Source organism: Cibotium barometz, chromosome 13 (genome assembly GCF_041138505.1).
Source record: "Cibotium barometz isolate CiBa-2024 chromosome 13, ASM4113850v1, whole genome shotgun sequence".
Taxonomy (NCBI): domain Eukaryota; kingdom Viridiplantae; phylum Streptophyta; class Polypodiopsida; order Cyatheales; family Cibotiaceae; genus Cibotium; species Cibotium barometz.
The window spans coordinates 28,830,302-28,849,777 of record NC_141058.1 but is presented as its reverse complement, the minus strand read 5'-3'; the positions used below and the strand labels follow the sequence as shown (position 1 = coordinate 28,849,777).

The window sequence follows — 19,476 nt, the reverse complement described above, 5'->3', positions numbered from 1 at the left end:
TCAGAAATATAAAGACCTTGTTTCTAACTGTTTTAGCCTAGAGAGAGAAAATTATTCTAGAGAGAGAATATTCAGATTATGAATATTTTTGGATAGAAAAATAACTCACCTTATTAAAATGAATCTCCCTGAAACAGAAATTCAGAAAGAATTTCCCAATGTGCAATTGGAATTAATTGGAAATAGGTATAAAGAACCTTAGTCTAAGGGTCTAGATTTTCAGAAATTTTTGGATTATGGTCCAATTAAGGTTCCTATGGGCCAATAGCATCAATCCATGTGTAGGGAGAAGATAAATCCAATTTGTAAAAGAAGATACCCAAAAATGAGTAAATGCTCACATAAGATGAAGAGTTGAAAATGTACAAGGTTTATTAGTAAAAAACTATGAGCAATAAAATTTTGACACATATGTAAGGAAGGGGAGTTCTTTAAAGAAGGTGCATATTTCACATAAGATGAAGAGTTGAAAATGTATAAGGTTTATTAGTAAAAAACTATGAGCAATAAAATTTTGACACATATGTAAGGAAGGGGAGTTCTTTAAAGGAGGTGCATATTTCACATAAGATGAAGAGTTGAAAATGTACAAGGTTTATTAGTAAAAAACTATGATCAATATTAAAAATATGAGATATTTTGGGTATAATGATTCCATTTTGACACATATGTAAGGAAGGGGAGTTCTTTAAAGGAGGTGCATATTTCACATGCTTGAATGAGTTTTAAACTCATAAAAATTGAGATATTTCATCTCTCCTCTCTCCTCATTCAAGTCTAGTTACAAAAAGTTAGCTTAACTGACCTAAAAATGGTCAAAAAGTGACCAAACTGACTTGGAAAATTCTAGAATCAGTTTGTTTGGTTAAGAGCTCAATTTTTTCCTATAAATAGAAGCCTCCCCTTGTTGAAAAAAATATAGTGTTTACACATTGTTACTCTACTCCACCTAAGCCAAGAACTGTGAATTCTTTAATAATTCACTAGTTTTTGACACTTCTCTCTTTCTTCAATTCCCATTGGTGGCTCCATCAACATACTAAACCAATTGATTGGTTGGGGGCCTCTATCGTGAACAAAGAATCAAGCAATTTGTAAGGTAAGTATGATGAATTTTGATCTTTTTTATAATTTCTCAATGTTTCTCTCTTCTCAACCCCTCTCAAGCTTGAGAAGCTTAATTGGTATGGTTTTTGAATGCTATTAAAGTTAATTGATTAATGATAGTAAGAAATTACATAAATTTTCATTTATGTTTAATTCTAATGGTTTTTTCTCTCTCTCACTTAAGAAATAGTCATACTCATGACCCATTCTTAATCCAAATGAAGCTTTTCATAAAGCTTTTCCTTAATCCAAGATTAATCTATGCTTGAGAATAAATTAATAGTTTTTTTTATCTATGCTTTTACATGCGAAAGCTTGGTGCCTTCCAACTTTCAAAAGACTCCATGATGGTCAACTGGATTCTTTGCCAATTTTACATTGTCATGAGACAGATGAATACACTGACTTAGAATCCCCAGATGGGCATGCTGTTTCACCCATGCCATATCCACATTGAATTTAGTAACATGGATCCAATTTAGTACCAATCTGGTAAAAAGAAATGCAAAAGTAGTATACTTTCTAAAAATAGCCAGTGTTGAAAATTGACTTTCTCACCTCTGATCCCAAATCCCTCTCATAAACACAATTGGGAAATATGAAGGAGCATTCTTATGAAATCTCGCACCATTCCGATGGAGGGAAGTGCTAAAAATAGGAAATACAACTTTAGCTTTACCAGTCCAAAAAGATGCGTCATAGCCCAATCCTCCAAGAGGAGACCCTCGCTAGAGGTGCATTCATTCACTTCCACGCTTTGCATGCCTAAGTATCCACATGAGAACATTAACCCTATGTAATATCTCAGCAATCGGAGCATGATTTGTCCCCTTTTTGTCAGTCTAACACTTCATTTTGTTCCTTTGGCCATACATGTAAATTTGTTACCAGGTGGCTGTTTGGAGTGCACTAAAAACATAGCATACTTGCTCCAATAGGTTGAAGAATTGGTATGCCTATAGGCACCATGATGGAGAACATACCTTTAAAGCCTTGTAGGCATTTGACATCATTTGATACCCTATTTTCCTAAACATGGACCCCCTTTAAGCTTATTTGGGCCACTTCATCGTGGAGATACCCTTGTCTTGTGTAGGCCATAACTTTTGACTCACAGTTCTGATTGGGGAGTTCAAATAGTCAAAAGTTATCTACTGGAAACAAGAATTCCAAATCTTTAGAGCATGTTGGCTCCACTCATCATTTGAAGAGACCTTATGGATTTTAGATTTCGCTACCTAAAAGGAGTTCTTAGCTTTGGTAGAAGTTGAAAATATCAAGTCTTTCTTGGCAACTCATCTGTATTTCTGTGCAGCATCTCAGACGATCAAATCCAGATCTATGGAATGTTTGGTTTGGGTGGGCCATTTATTGTTGCTAAGAATTTGTTTTTCCTTGCGCAATAAAATATCCTAATTTGGTTCTAGTTGTCCTCCTCATATGAAGATTCATTGTCTGCAAACCTTGCCCACTCAACGGGTTCACACATATGGTACATTCTGGCATTTGTCACATCATTTGACAAATAGATTGTCTGCCCGAGGGTAAACAAGCCAAGAATGTATGGGCTCTTTGATTATCCAAGACATATCTGGCCATCCAATTCCAGCATAGGATAACTTCTTCTTTCATTTCTCCTACATTCATGACATGGAAAATACCTTCCACAAGATGATTGTTGATATAATAAGACACATTGAATAAGAAGGCATGTGGACACACTATCATTGAACGATCTCAAGGCTAAACCTGAATCCTGAAGCATCGGTTTACCCATTCTTGCCAAAGTTTCATAAGGCTGCTCCCATTCACATAGGAGTCAAAAGGTATTCTATGTAAGGTTTCTAATCTAGCCGAGCCGGAATTAATGATCTCACAAATTCTAAATGGACCCATGCTCAATATCTTAAGTTTCCTTTTGTTTTGTTTGACAATGTACATCAGTACCAAGTCACATTTTTTCAATTCTTTTTTTCTCAAGTAGTTGTCAAACCATTTCTTTCTTCGAAGTTTGTTAACATACAACCCATAGGCTGCACAAAGTCTAGTCTCACAAGGCGTTCTAGTTGGAACAACCTTTCGGATATCTCATTGCCCTCAAGTTTTCAAATATTTCCACTCTTAAAGAGGGCACAATATATTTCCACTCTTAAAGAGGGCACAATATATTCCATAGGCATGACAATTTCAAACCCATAAACCAAATGGAAGGGAGTCATTCTAGTAGCAGTCTTATAGGCCGTTCTATAGGCCCAAATAGCAGCTGGAAGCTTTTGTTTCCAATCATTTCTATCGAAGATTTATTGCCAATTTTGAGTGCCAATTCTAAGGATGTACCGTGATTAGAGAGGGGATATGTTAACCACATTGGCTAACATTACTTAAAAATGCACGATAACATCTTCAAGCCATATATTTTGTACTGTGCAATGCTCTTTATGTAAAATGATTATGGAAAATCTTCGAGCTTATGACTTGTGTAGTGTCGAAACACCGAGCTCACTACTTGTATAATGCTGGTAATGTATATTTAGAATAGGAAATAAGTCTAGACTAACTTATTGGGCCCTCGAACATTATTTGGGCACCGTGCATTGTACAAATGAGTCTTGTTTATAAGACATTTTGACTAATGAGAAAACACATAATCCCATTTTCACAATTGAGTTTGAGTCTTCTTGCTCTTATGCCTAAAGTAGCTTGTATGCTTTCTTTTCTTCTTGTTGCATGCATGCTTAGGGATTGTGTGGGTGAGTGATGGTGTTGGTGTATGTTCTCTTCTCCCTCTCTCCTTCTCTTGTCTACTTTCTCATGCCCTCACTCATCATTGTGGTATTAAAGTAGAGGTTGAAGTTCCCATAGATCTCTCACTCTTTTCTCCCCACCAATTTGCAAAGTTCCTTTGTGGTGACAACAAAGGAGGCAAGGTTGAGGATCCTAGCTCTCCACAGTAGAGAGTTAGAGTGGCTTGAGGTGCAAATTGGTAAGACCATTGCATCCTCTCCTTCTCTCTATCTTGCAAGGCTCAAGTTTTCTCAATCTGTGGAACAAGCCGATAACATAACTGAAGCCAATAAAAGACCAAGAATTAATGGGGCTACATATCTCTCTCCAACGCGCAAAACATTCCTCCAACCATGCTAAAATCAAATGAGGTAGAGATAACCCAAAGCCGCATGCCACGGTCTAGCATTGTTCATCGTCGCGACAATGTAAAATTTCACTTCAAAGCTGGGTAAGCTTTGTGAGGCTTCAATTCTTTCCACCACCATCAACACGCTTTAAGTAAATGTAGCCACCAACATTTCAAAAAGTGACTTGATTGCATTCAGCCATGCTTGGCAAGCGACCCATATCTTGCAGCTTATCAATGCACATGCCATAATAGATCCTAAATTCTTCCATTCTCATGGACAACCAACCTCATTCTTATTGTCTAGCCTCGTTACACATCAACACTTAATTCCTTATTAAACCAGGTGTAAGAGTCAAAGAAAGATAAGTAGGAGTTTTTGGCACACCTTTTGCCCAATGCCCATGCATAATGCCACATGGGATCTACATCTAGTAGACATGGCAACAGGCAATGATAGCTCAAGAATCCACATTAAACCTCATTGTCAATTGTCATCCAAGTACATTTCTGAATGGGCTGTTAGCCCATGGTGCCTGAACTTTCCTCAAATTAACATGGACCTTTTATAGCCTCTTCTTTGGCCCCATCACCCATTGATCCACATTGTCTCTATCCATAGTGCTCGCTAACACCAAATCTTGTGAACCATAGAGGCCACCTAGCTCCATTGTAGTTATGGGAAAAGTTTGCTCTGCCATGCGCATCAATAATTTAATTATCTTAACTCCCTAAGAAAAGGGATGTCAAGTAAATGTTAAAGAAAGTAGTAAAGAGAGTAAAATAAATCAAAGGCTTAGAGCAATCTTGGAGTTTGGAGGAGTGCAAACTCGAAGATTCATCCATTTAGAGCAAACTTGGAGGAGTGCAAACTCGAAGATTCATCCATTTTAGCTATGGGAAAAGTTCGCTCTGCCGCCATGTATCAACAATCTAATGATCTTGACTCCCCAAGAAAAGGGATGTGAAGTAAATGTTAAAGAAAGTAGTAAACACAATAAAAGAAAGCAGTGACTTAGAGCAATCTTTGAGTTTGGAGGAGTACACTGACGGGGCACACCTTTCACCCATTATTACCCATGCACATCACCTGCATATATCACTATGGGAATTACACTTTTTTCCCCACATCTCACACCTCACGGTATGCACACACAAATGCACCTACAGCTAGCCTCGACAACTAACCTCCAGGTACATCTCTAGATGGGAGGGACAATAGCAACAGGTGCCAGCTTGGCCCATGGTATGATCCATCGCTTCTGGAGAACCCTCATGCTTGTAGGTACCTCTAAAGAGATTCAATGCATGCAACCTTTACTTTGACTTCAATTAAACACCAACACAACCTTGCCCTGGCCCATGTATTCACCACTAAGAATCCTATGTAAATTATTCCATGGCAGTCCTAGTAATCATTCCGTCAATCACAAGGTGTGGACCACTTATACTAACTACCAACACAACCTTGCCCTGGCCAATGTAATCACCACTAAGAATCCTATGTAAATTATTCCATGGCAGTCCTAGTAATCATTCCGTCAATCACAAGGTGTGGACCACTAACTACCTTATTTTGAAGACTCCTAGCCATTTGCACAATAAAAGAAGGCCTTATGTGAAGAACTTCTACATCATTTATACCTTTCATGTCACCTTGAGAAGCTGCCTTTTACCACCAGGGCTACTCAAAACTTATCACCAATATGCTATGTATCGAACTGCTGCAGATTGGTCCCAAAACACACAACTTAACCTCGCATGCCAATTGCATGGCTTATCTTGGACCATCCACATCTTTCCACCCTGGTAGTAGCTTCACCATTGAGTTGGATGATAACCACTCCATAGATTGACATGGTTTCACCCAATCTACTGTAAGGTGCTTTGCAATCTTACCTTCTCAAACGGGTACTTATCTTTTGTAAGATGGCGGTGGAATGCTGCAGATTGGTCCCAAAACACACAACTTAACCTCGCATGCCAATTGCATGGCTTATCTTGGACCATCCACATCTTTCCACCCTGGTAGTAGCTTCACCATTGAGTTGGATGATAACCACTCCATAGATTGACATGGTTTCACCCAACCTACTGTAAGGTGCTTTGCAATCTTACCTGCTCAAACGGGTACTTATCTTTTGTAAGATGGCGGTGGAATATATGAAGCAGCCTTACCTTGTGCTTAATGTCAAATAGGGAAAGTCTATGGACTTGGTGTACATACTTGCTTAAGACTAGTAATAGAGGTTAGAACATTTTTAGGTTTGGTTGTCCTAGTGTGAATTTTAGTAACTTATATATAAGTCATTTTCGATACTAAGCAATGCATAATCATTCCCTTGCAACCAATAGAATACTTGTGAGCTCTTCTATTCTCTACTCTTGCTTGATGCTATTGGATTTATGCATGCTAGATGGATGCTTTCTTGAATAGGTTTGCTGTAGATTTACATCTTCCATTAGCTTCTTCTTCTCCCTACCCTTTATGAGAGAGAACCACTACGAGATGAAGAAAAATCTCAATATACCTCCATCTAGGCAAAGATACAAACTTCACCACACAGTGCATGCTTGCCACCTCAACTTTACCTCACCCTACTTATTAATGTTTTACTTCACGTGCCCCTCACTTCATCTCACATCACCTCATCTATTCCCTTAGTTATGAGACAAGGAACAAGTTAAGTGTATAGAGCCCAAATCTTAAATTCACCCAAGGGTAGTGAGAGAACTTGAGCTCAAAGTCTCTGAGTGGATAGACTAATTAGTTAGAGTAGCTAGTTGGAGATGAACATGTAAAAGTAGGAGTGGCAATATGTAGTTTTGTGGTGTTGTCACCAATCGTGTTTAGTCTGGTACTAGCCCTTTTAGGTGATAGCTAGAAGAGGGAGAAATAAATAGACCTAGTGGATCACCTTAGGTTTTGTGTCTAGCCTATGGTTTAACTAGAATTATGCCATAGTTATAGTGCTAGCTCATATAGTCGGGTTCAGTATGTTTTAGTAGAGTGCTTTCCCTTATAGTAGAGTACTCTTATCTTTATGTTATGGTTGTAGAAAAGTGAATAAGATAGTGGAAATTCAGTCATCCGCCATCTCTCTCTTGTCTATTCTTATGTGTGTGAAGAAGAAAGCTTGCAAGAAGGAGCTCACCCACTCCCTCACATTCTTCTCAATAGAGATGTAAATAATCAAAAGCTCTAAACGCATTAGAAGCACAACATTTAAAGTAAGAGATGTCAATATTTATAGGATTTCAAGAATCTAATATGACATAAAAGAATGAGGTGAGTATTGTACCCCTTTAGACATTTTTTATGTACTTTATCAAAGATTCACTCAACTTTATCAATGGTGGATTCTTTAACAACAAGAGGGCACAAGGATACTTGAAGATTTTTTCTCAACTAACCCCTTGGAAGCCTCATGTATTATAATTCAAGGAGTTGAAGAGGGCACAAGATGTCTGATGATTTTTCCTTAGGTAGCCCCTTGGAAGATTCAAGTATTACAATTTAAAGAGTCATCTTCAACTTTAAAATATTACACTTAGAATGTATGAACACCAAATCTTACCACACAACTTCCATATTTAAATGAATAGCAACCATTTTCTTATGGAAAGAGAAGGTATACTGTATGCCAATTGAAGCATTCAATACATTATCCACAATTGTTCTATCTTAAGCTATATTGATAAGGAAAAATAGCTTGAGAATGAGTAGGACTGAAACTTTTAAAACAAATCTAACCAAAATCTTCTAGGAAAATCCCATCATAGTGATGAGTCTCCAAATCTTATAAGATTAATGATAATACTACATGCACATAAAAGTCCTTTTATACTATCAAAAGTTATAGGATGGCTACATTGTTGTCGTGGTGTGGTTTTCACACAACCTAAATTATTAGTGGCATATCTACCATAATCTCACCAACCTATTCTAATGGTGTAAGTGTGAAGCTACCATCTAGGTGTATCGATATCCACACTGGTTGAGCTTGATATCTTAATACTTCCCCTCGACCTCAACTCCATATCCTGCACTCCAAGTAAGTTTCTAAACTTGCGAAGGTTCTCTATTTCCAATGCCTTCGTGAAGATGTCAACCACCTAACCCGTTGTGTTAATATAAACCAAATCCACACTTGCTAGAACATTCTCCCTCACAAAATGATAATGTACCTCAATGTGCTTTGTCCTAGCATGATACATTGGGTTATTGGCCAATTGTATATTGCCCATGTTGTCAGCATGAATGAAAATTATTTTATCCATAGGCTCATCCATATATGTTTTTGCAATACCTCACATGTTGCCGTAAATAACAGCACCCCTATACTCAGCTTCTATACTTTGATAAAACAATAGTCAACAGTTACTTCTGCTTCTGCAAGTAGATCTCCAGCCTAAGACCTTACCAACCCAATCTGTACCCATGTACTTGTACTAGCCTCATTAAAAACTCACATATTGTAGACTTTACGTACCTGAGTATCCTCCTAGCCGCATCTAAATGTGACTTCCTCAAGGCCTACATTAATTGACACAATCTAACCGAATAGCTCAAATATAGCTTGGTGATAGTCATGTAAATCAATGTTCATCTTATCGTTGACAATATGGGATAAATTATAAGATATTGCTATATGTGATAACTTTCACCTGCACCAAATATAGTATTTTATACACCATTCTATAGGCTAAACAAAACTTGTAACTTTTGCACCCATAGCAATGCCGCAATCTCAAAATACCAAATACGGTATTTTGTAGGCCAAACAAAATGTAATACTAAATACAGCAATTTATAAACCAAACAAAACTTATAATTACGTTTGTACGCATAGCAATCTTGCAATCTCTAATTATCCACTTGACAAATACGTGTACAATTAACAACGATATTGTAAACTTATTATGTTACCATTTTACGTGAACAAATCACATTGACATACATATTTTTGCCATACATATACAGATCTCCCAATATCTTTGTAGGTACTTCAAAACAACCACTGTGAATAACAATCTATGCAAAACATGCATAGAAGCATTACACAACTAAATACTATACCTACACACATTTGCTTCTAAATCAAAGAGAAAGTGATGAACCATGTATCACTCCCTTTACTTGCATCCTAAGCTCATTATGCGAACTCTCACTCTAGTACTATAAGAAAAAAGCAAAGCAATGGATAAGCTTAAGTTCCTTGTAAGCTTTCTTCTTCACACACACACACAAGAATAGATGAGCAAACAAGGGAGTTGGATGGTTAATTTTCCACTATTTTTTTCACATCTCTACAACCATAACATAAATATAAGAGTGTATGCTATAAGATAAAGTACTCTATTACTAAAATATACAAGGTCCATAGTGTAACCTTGATTATATGAGCTTGCGCTATAGCTATTGCATAACTCTAACAAACCAAAGTGGTTGTTAGACAACTTATAAACCTTTGGTGACATATGAACCATAATCTCACTGGCGTACGTGCATAACAATTATCCATATCCATACTGGTTAAGCTTGATATCTCAACATTTAAGCTCAAAGAATTGTTAGAAATACTAAGCATCTTCTTATGTTTTTGATTGACTCCTAACAAGGATGCTTGTAATGACTAGATTTGTAGTCATAGTGAAGGTGTCCTACACATGTTAAGAATTCCCCTATGTCTACTTCCTTGGTGGCTTCCAAACAAATATAAACATGACTAATTTCTTATTGCTCAAATATGGTACCCTTACAATTCTCATTCGTGGAAACATTAAGGCATAGAAAAATATAAGAAAAACATGTTGGACACTTCACACATTTTTCTCAATTACTTGATGCGCTTAATGCAAGTGTAGACAAGAGGCCATCCAATACATGAGAATCAATGCATCTAAAACTCTACTCTGATACAAAATCATTTCTTAATGCCATGTTTTGAGTGCGTTCAGATAATGGATGCCAAGTCTCGACTCATATATCGGGAAACAAGAATTGCATGCTACATGTTTGTCCCAATGTTTAAGACCAAATGCATATGCTACTCTTGCTACACCTCCATGTTAATCAAAGACATTTAATTGCATTATTATCAGCACACTAATCATAAGGCATCTTTCAAACTATGATTAAACCTTGAAAAATATAATCTTACTCTCGATATAACATACATCAATAAAAAGTCAAGTTTAGAGTTTCAAGCATAAAAATGAAGGTTCTATCATGAGGTTGACATGCCTACTCACATAGCTTCACTTTATCAAGCACAACATTGACCACATGCTCTGCAACCTTACAGCAATTACCTAATTTCAAGTCTAATCAAATCGAGAGTTTACACAAATCAGAAGCTTTCCATGCATAGTCCTCCAAGAGGAAAACTGATTCTTTCAAAAATGATGTCCACCATACATTTTAAAAGACAATTTTCTATGAAAAGAAACTATAACCTGATATATAAGGAAATGCTTTCTGTTAAAGCAAGTGAGAGAGAGAGAAAGAGAGAGAGAGAGAGAGAGAGAGAGAGAGAGCATTCCGTGGAGTCCAACCTAGATATTAGAAGAAGCATTACTGATAATCAAGAAGAGGCTTCTTGGCCAGTGGTTGGAATGTCCTTAGGCGTGCTCCGTTCTACGTAAGGCTTAAGCTGCAAGATAGAATTTTGGTAAGAGAGATGCCATGTCCAAGGTTCGGCAGAAAATACTGCAACATGTACCTTTGTCAACAAAATTCCATGTAAATATCAACCCTGACATTCCAAGGGAGGCATTTTCGAAGGCCATACCGTGAATCCTGTCAGATCAGGGACAACATATTTTGGAAGCTTCTCTGCAATCAAGATGTACTTTCCTGTGAAAGAAATATAAACACAGGGAGATCCAGCCATGAGTATCAAGGGATGCAACGGGCAGATGATGTGAAAGAGCTGACGCATAGGATGGTTGACACATTATGGCTGAAAAAAGTGTTGGGAAGTAGGGGAGATGTGATGCAGCTGTTGGAGGTGTAAAAACACCTGGGCAGAAATTTTGTAGCTGATAGGAAGTGCTAAATAAGTTCTGGACATAAAATCCAGGTGGACTTATGCAGCCAATGTAAGTGCTGAACGTTACAACATATGCTGATGTCATGCAGTGGTGCAGATGAGGACACTGCATGCATTAAGGCGAACATGATGCAGTGATGCAAAGCAAGCATCGTGCAGTAATGCATGAAGGTGTGGAGCATTAAGGCAAATCAAACATCATACAGTAATGCATATGAAGGTGTGGAGCATTAGGGCAAGCATGATGCTGTTAGAAGTCATCTCTTGTCTATTTTTATACACCAGGGCCTTTGTTGTGGGTGTGCCCGCCCTTATTAGGTGTTTTCTCATTTTTCCCCACTCTCCGTATTTTTCCCCCATTTTTCCCTATTTTTCTGTGGCTTGGGAGGCAGTCTTGTAGTGGTAGGAGGACCTTGAACCTGGCCGACTGCATCTGTGGAGACTCTGGAGGTGGCCGACTGATTTGCATGAGTCGTGGACTTCCCTGATGCTGGCCGACCCCCTTTGCTGCTGGCCGACTGTGTATTTTACAGTCGTGGGGATTTTTGTGTCCTATCGGCTGCCCTATAGCAGGCCGACTGCTGTTGGGGGGCCATATAAAATGGCCCCCAGCCCCCTTGTCATTGTTGTACCAATTCCGGGATTCTTTTGTGTATATAGAGCAGAGTTACACGCCTCTACCTCTCTCTCTCTTGTGCTGTGATTTTCTGCATTGCGTTTTGCTCTCGTGTTGCCAGATGGCTGCGTATTCTGACATGGTATCAAAGCCTAGGCCCTAGATAGTTCTTGGGATTTGTGTGAGCAAGAGGGGGACTGTTCTGTTGCTGATTGGTGGACTGTTCGGGAAGAGGAGAAGCAAGAGGACGGCGGGCTGATTTGTGGGACAGCCACTTGCAGGTGTTAGTTCTTCTTTGTTCCCGCCCACCCACCCTTTTTAGAGTACATCCCCGCAATGGGAGATCTGTTTGAGATGGCCGAGAGGCATGTGAAGATCCCGACACTCCCCACGTTCCCGGTGGATCGTCAGTTGGATGGGAGCAACTACGGCATATGGAAGGTTATGATGGAATCTGTTCTGGAGTCTTAGGATCTCGCTGATGTCGTCGTCGTTGGGGTTCCACGGCCGGAAGTAGAGGAAGGGGAGTTACCGTCGATCCGAAAGGACCAGGAGGCTCAGACATAGATGTGGGATCGTGTCAACGCTAGGGTCCGTTTGTTTATCTTTCTCAACTGCACACCGCAGGTAATCAATCACGTAAAGCATATGACGCTGGCCAGAGGTATATGGCAGCATTTGGTCTCTCTTTACAACCCATGAAGAGGATTTCCTTGGAAGTACAGATGCGGGTTATGAGCCCTGCAAAGTCATTGTTGACGATGCGAGAGCATATTAACAAGCTGCAGGCTCTTCAGCAGGAAGTTCTTCAAGCTGGGAAGGAGATATCGTCAGAGGACATGGCCATAACGTTGCTGTCACACTTGCCCTCTCAGTACTCAGCATTTTACTCGTCTTTGATTACCAGTGGCAAGCTCAGCACCATCACATGGGAGGAGCTTGTGCCCATGGTCTTGCACCAAGAGGAACGATTCACGAACCCTCCTCAGGGTGGAGATTCGGAGGCCTTAATTGGCCAACGGTCGAAAGGCCGTAACAAGGGCAAAGGGAAGGCTTCCTCGGAGAAGTCTTCTGAGAAGAAGTCCGACGCTGACCGCGAGAAACTAAGGGCAGAGAGGACCTGTAATGATTGTGGCGAGAAAGGCCACTATTGGAGGCAATGCCCCAAGCAGAAGACCAAGAAGGGTGAAGATTCCTCAGCAGCAATCATGAAAACTCCGGCTTTTGTGCACCTGGGGGTGATGGACACCGATGTTTCATTTTCTTCAGGCAGGGAGGAGGTTGGAGGATTCTCCGCAACGGATACTCGAGAGTGGATTCTAGACAGTGGTGCTTCCAGGCACATGACTCCTTCCCGTTCAGATTTACAGGATCTCTGCAAGTATTCTGGTCACATTCTTACTGGGGATACATCCACTATCCCAGTTCACAGTGAGGGCAGGATGGAGATAGTTCCCGATGGCATAGGGGGGAAGCATTCCTCCCCGGTGTTGTATGTTCCGTCACTTGGTTTTCATCTGTTGTTAGTGCATCAGGTTTGCAAGACTGGCATACGGGTGGAGTTTGATGAGCATTTTGTTGCTCTCCGGGACAAAGCAACAGGCCAGGTGGTTTGGGAAGGTGGAGTGGAGAATGGAGTTTACAAGCTTTCAGCACTCTCTCTCCCAGGTCGTCAGGTTTGTGATGAGTGGTAGTCTGGTAATGGCCACTTAAGTGTGGATACGCTGCAGGTGCAGGCTTTCCGGGACCAGATGGTGGATAGCTTGCAAGTAGATGGCAGCAGTTGGCAAGAACTCTCCAGTACTGATGTTGGTAGTTCTTGTATTCGTTCAGTCAGAGGAAACTGAACAGGTAACTTATGCTCTGATGTCTCGTAGTATTCGGGACAAAGAACCTCCTGTAGATGAGGATGTTCTTTCCACGAGGACCTTTCGAAAAGCCAGGCAGGTGGCTTACTTGCAGAAGGAGGTGCATACTCTAGGCTTTGTGGTTCCGGATTTAGAGGGGGTGGTTGACAGGTTTCAGAAGGCCTTGCGTGGTCTTCAGCAAGTTTCCAGGACTAGGCTTTGCACCGTACCAGGTGTTGATCCTTGTGAGCAGTGTGATGCCTCTTTGACTCAGAAGCAAAATGGTTCATTGATCTGGTTGATGGACACCAGATTGGACGTGAGCTTCCTGATGAGGCTGTTGAGCTCATGGTTGCAGATGATTCTTTGGGAGGCAGGATTGCGTATCCTGTGGTTTCTGCGGCATGCGAAGGATCATGGACTCTTTTACATAGGAGGGGGATTGATTGATGGAGTCCGACTCCACGGTGGGAGTGACTCAGTTTGGGGAGGAGATCCGGACACGAGGAGATCTACTTCACGCCCAGGAGCAGTAAGAGGCAGTCATCTTTTGCCTTGTCGACGACAGAGACAGAGTACCGGGCTGCTTGTGATGCTGCTTGTGAGGTGGTGAGGTTGCAAAGGTTGCATTACAGGATTGGGCTTCCATTGGAGGAACCCATGGTCATCCAGAGGCACTTTGTTCGTGAACAGATCATTTTGCTGATGACATCTTGCTAGAGTTCTGTTCGACGGAGGACAGTACGGTGGACCTCTTCACGAAGTCACTATCTCAGGATTTGCTCAGGCGGCACCCCAGTTCCCTGTGGTTGGTTTCACAGCCAGGAGCTGAGAGGGGGTGTTAGAAGTCATCTCCTATCTATTTTTATACACCAGGGGCCTGCCCTTATTAGGTGTTTTCTCATTTTTCCCCACTCTCCGTATTTTTCCCCCATTTTTCCCTATTTTTCTGTGGCATGGGAGGCAGTCTTGTAGTGGCAGGAGGACCTTGAACCTGGCCGACCGCATCTGTGGAGACTCTGGAGGTGGCCGACTGATTTGCATGAGTCGTGGACTTCCCTGATGCTGGCCGACCCCCTTTGCTGCTGGCCCACTGTGTATTTTACAGTCGTGGGGACTTTTGTGTCCTGTCGGCTGCCCTACAGCAGGCCGACTGCTGTTGGGGGGCCATATAAAATGGCCCCCAGCCCCCTTGTCATTGTTGTACCAATTTTGGGATTCTTTTGTGTATATAGAGTAGAGTTACACGCCTCTATCTCTCTCTCTCTCTCTCGTGCTGTGATTTTCTGCATTGCGTTTTGCTCGTGTTCCCAGATCTGGTCATCATCTCCGCTGCGTATTCTGACAGATGCAGTGCTTGTGAAACCTGTTGAAAAGTAGGGCAAACTTGACACAATGCTTGTTGGAATTAAAGCAAAACAAGACACAGTGCTCATGGAACCTGTTTAAACAAGGAAAATGAAGATTCAAGCTCATGAAACCTTTGGAGGTTAGGCCAAAATAAGATGCAGTGCTCATGAAACATGTTGGACAAGATTTAGTGCTCATGAGACCTGTTGGGGACCAGGGCAAAACACCTAAGACTTGTTAGGGTTCACGGCGAAACAGAATTCAGTGCTCATGAAGTGATGTCATGAACCTGTTGAAAATGAGGCAAAACATGATTCAGCGCTCACGTTACGGAGTTCTCACAAAGCCTGAGGGCGAATCAGGGCAACCAGAAGAAACCTGTAGGAAATTAGGGCGAAAACTGAAGCAGTGCTTACAGGCAAACAACGATGCAGAACTTACCGAACCTGTTGAAAATTAGGCAAAAAATGATGCAGTGCTTATGCAACCTGTTGAAAATTAGGTATCAATGCAGTGAAGCCGGTTGAAAATTAGGGTAAAAACGACGCACTGCTCAGAGAACCTCACGGAAAGTAAGGCAAAATCTGATGCAGGCAGAGCTTCTGAAACGACTGGCAATCACGGAAAATCACGATGCCTGGAGAACTAAGGTAAGTCAAGAGGCGAAGCAGAGAAGGGCATACCTTTGCTGGTGTGGCGACCTGTGGAGAGACAGTTCTTGCCCTTGTAGTAGTTGCGAGGGCCTGTTTTGGAGGTGAGGATGTCGAGACTGGAGCGATGCTTGCGCCGCAGGCCCGCCCGCACCATACCCACGATAATGCCGAGCGCCATAGCTGCCCTGCCCTCAAGCTCGAGCTCTCCCTTTTTACGAGTTTGGAGTTCTCTATGCGTATAAATGAGTCTTTATCGAGTCTTTACTGCATTTTTATATACGTACAAACGTGCTCTCTATAAAACCCAACCTCGCTCGCGCTTTCTGTTCTCTAAATCTGCATCTAATCCGCCCTCATCAGAACCCTTAATCTCCTGCTGTCTTGCCCTGCCATCCACTCTTCTGCTAAAAAATTTCCCCTTATCTTTGCCCGAAAGACCATTTTTCTTTGACATGTATGGGCGACTCAGACCTCTTCTGTATGCCCTAAAACCCATAAGATCTCCTATTCTGATGCAGGATCTTAAGAAACCCTAAAATCCATTTTCTCTGCAAGATCTCCTGTTCTCTTTTCCCTACTGCATTAAGAACTCTGCACCGTATCGCAACAGTGATCTGTTTTTTCGGAACCTGCTAAACCTTCTCTCTCTCTCTCTCTCTCTCTCTCTCTCTCTTATGGTCTGTCGGACCTGAAGGCATCGGCATGGAGACCTTTGAGGAAACCCTAGCTTTGGAAGGACCTGCAGACACGGAAAAGGAGAAGGAGAAAGCCAAGGTTGGAGCTCTGGGATTCAGCCCTGCTTCCTCTATCGCTGTGGTTTTCAGTTACTGGAAAGGTACGCACAAGTATTCCTGCTCTCTCCATAGCTCTGTAACGCATCCGTTACGCAGAAGCTTCTTGCTGAGGCCTATTCCACACGAGCTGTATGGTCGTCGGCCTGTTTTTGTCTGAAACTTCCTGTCCGGCTACACGTCTCTGCTACTGCATATCAGAGCTGAGAAGTTGCATCTACTTTGATGCTCAATTGTCTTTTTCCATGAAATCCTAGAGCCAAATGCTGGTGCCTTGTGACTAAAGGCTTGCAATCCATTCTGGAAGTAGGCTGCATTTTTGTTATGTCAATCAGATCAATACTAGAGCCAAATGCTGGTGCATTGTGAGTAAAGACTTGTTATCCATTCTGAAAGTAGCCTGCATTTTTGTTATGTCAATCAGATCAATGCATTTGTTTGTATTGAGAGAGAGAGAGAGAGAGAGAGAGAGAGCACATACCTCAAGAAGTTTTGAAGCACTACTGAGCTATGGCTAGTTACTCCTTTTCAACATTGTACACTCATTTTTTGTCTGCGTTAATGGAATCATAAAGGAGTTTGAGAGTCTAGATGATGTATTCTCCATAATTCTGCATGGCTCTTGTGACTGGGCCTCGTACAGGGTCTTTTCTTGTCCGCCAAGTATTGGATGTGGTTTCATGAATCCTGGGTCTACAGCATGTTACCAGCATCGAAATGACTTAATGTCTGTCAAGGGTTCTAAAATGCATGTCTAGAAAACCATTCAAGGATATGGAAATATTTACTTGTGTACAGTTCACTTGAAAAGAGAGATTCGTGAAAAGGAAACAATTTATGCAGGTGTTTACTTTAACACATAAGAGATATCCTCCAATTCTACTTGATGACAACACCTACCATTCACACTAGCCTTACTTGTGAAACAAAGAGAGCGCTTGGCATGCATGACTCTTTCTTGAGATAATCTGCATGTAGTACTACAATAATAAAGCTATGGTATGTGAGAAACTCAAAGTATGATTTGTTCTTTAAAACTATGGAAGCAATAGAATGCTCACCCTCACTCAGCTGGCCCCAGCCAGAGCCTCATCCATGGTGTGAGAGGTGAGTTTCTTCATTTTTTGCATGGCGCACCATGGCTCCCTTAATACCTGTTTGTGGCGAAAGCCATGGAATGATTTTCTTGTCATACAGGACACAAGGTTACACATTATGCACCTTCCCATTAGGAGCCTAGAGGAGCTCCTAAACTTTTAAGTTTGTGGATGACACTGCAGCTTACGTTGCAAGCACAAAGAGTAACCTTAGGAGATTCACATCCATAATTTAGACATTGCTCAACCTTGGGTGCTCGAATCAAGTGAAGAAAGTCATGTGGCTTTGGATGAGCAAGCCCCTGATACTACATAAGGTGATACTAGATCGAGGTGTGGAGGAGTGGATTGCTAGGGGCACCCCGATTGGATATCTTAGTTGTCTTGTGGGAGTGGATGTGTTACCTGAGTAGCAAGTCACACGGCTTCTTATAAGTATTTGAGAGCACAGCTCGAGATTTCTTGGTAGGCCAGGCATGGGTGGTTAAGCTAGGTCCTCCATGCCATGAGGCGGCTTGTGAAACACACACAGCACACAGTGAGAAATTTCAGCTATTGTGTCGTACTTTCCATTCTTGTATTTATGGAAGAAAGTATTCTTGAGACAAGGGAAGAGGGAAGGAGGGCAAGGGGGTGGGGGGTTTGGATCAGTGCTGTATTTTGTGTGAATGTGATCATTAATACGGTGTTTCATTGATTCTTATCCATGTTATTAACTGTTAATTAAATTGCTTATGCCAAACTCTTTGACAATTGTTGATGATCTACACTTGTGATTCGATTTTGTTCCTTTTTTTAATAATGCATTGGATTAACCACAGATTTTGACCTTGAAAATGAGCGAAGCAAGCTTGACGAGCAAGGATTACGAATCGGTGAAAATCAAGAGTCAAGCCTTAAGAATCGAAGAAAACTTGCCGAAAGCACTCGGGGTATGGTCACCTTCTTTCACTTTTTAGTAATTGTCTGTTTTGTATTTGAGCTTATCATTAAATAGGTGTTTCTCTTGTGATGGTTTTTGATAATACAGATTTCAAAAAGGCCTCTGTTGATGATAAGCTGAAATTGTTCCAGTCTTTGCTCAAAGGCTACCAAGAGGAAGTAGACAATTTGACTAAACGAGCCAAGTTTGGAGAGAATGCTTTTTTGAATATTTATCAAAAGCTGTATGAAGCCCCAGATCCAGTACCGGCACTTGCTTCAGCCACGGTATGTTATGAAATTAGAATCATAGTAAGGCATTAGATGTAGGGTTTTGGCTATAGTAATGACCAAAATGTGGTTGCTTGTTTAGAGGGCATACAAAAATACACATTTTTCTTTATGGGAGGTGATAATTTTTTAATGATTACAAGTGTATCTCTCATAGACACTGTTATGAGATTTTCTCTAAGGAAGTGAAATTCTTCAAACAAAATTTGTCTACTTGGTATGTTTGCTATAAAATATCCTAGGTGCGAAAAGAATGCTACCATTTTCATACAAGGTGGTTTGAGAACAAAAAAGCATTGACATAGTGAAAAAAAAAAAGCATTGACACATGTAGGCACATGCTTGCACGCAAGCATGCACACATTTTATCAACATAGTGATTATAAGCCCACACCATTTGATCTCATTGTGCCAATATTCATGTGAAGTCAACCCTGGTTGCATGGCATGAAACATACTTAATTGAAAATTTATATTGGACTTTGTAAAAAATTCTACATCAAGGTATAGATCCTGTTGGAGCAACCTGATAGCGAGAGAGAGAGAGAGAGAGAGAGAGAGAGAGAGAGAGAGAGAGAGATTAAGTGTCTACTAAAGACCCAATGGGCCTATGAG

At 41.0% G+C, this 19,476-nt stretch overlaps 2 protein-coding genes across 3 annotated transcripts in view; one reads left to right on the top strand and one right to left on the bottom strand.

Annotated features, from left to right (window-relative positions):
* Positions 1-10,607: 10,607 nt before the first annotated feature.
* On the bottom strand, positions 10,608-15,939 carry LOC147632572 (uncharacterized). Of its 2 annotated transcripts, none has more exons than XM_086807363.1 (3): positions 15,792-15,939; positions 11,035-11,099; positions 10,608-10,896 (listed from the first exon to the last, which is right to left on the bottom strand). In XM_086807363.1, exons 1-3 carry the CDS (start codon positions 15,937-15,939, stop codon positions 10,828-10,830), a joined length of 282 nt encoding a protein of 93 aa, XP_086663489.1. In that variant the 3' UTR covers positions 10,608-10,827. The 2 variants fall into 2 exon arrangements, with proteins under 2 accessions (XP_086663489.1, XP_086663490.1); XM_086807364.1 differs by having other exon boundaries at positions 10,782-10,896; positions 10,966-11,099.
* A 52-nt stretch (positions 15,940-15,991) lies between these two features.
* The window catches only part of LOC147632571 (protein CASP), a 30,847-nt gene continuing 27,362 nt past the window's right edge, over positions 15,992-19,476 (top strand). The window contains exons 1-3 of the mRNA XM_086807362.1: positions 15,992-16,596; positions 18,471-18,581; positions 18,680-18,858. Of these exons, the coding sequence (XP_086663488.1) occupies positions 16,464-16,596; positions 18,471-18,581; positions 18,680-18,858 (423 nt within the window). The 5' untranslated portion in view covers positions 15,992-16,463. The remainder of the gene's footprint in view (positions 16,597-18,470; positions 18,582-18,679; positions 18,859-19,476) is intronic.

Bases quoted from the DNA above. Each gene is read 5' to 3' on its own strand.
- LOC147632572 (XM_086807363.1), bottom strand. From the start codon at position 15,939: ATGGCGCTCGGCATTATCGTGGGTATGGTGCGGGCGGGCCTGCGGCGC. The intron at 11,100-15,791 runs GTATGCCCTTCT...TTTCTTTCACAG, and splicing joins AGGTCGCCACACCAGCAAAG to GAAAGTACATCTTGATTGCA. The intron at 10,897-11,034 runs GTATGGCCTTCG...TCTATCTTGCAG, and splicing joins CTGATCTGACAGGATTCACG to CTTAAGCCTTACGTAGAACG.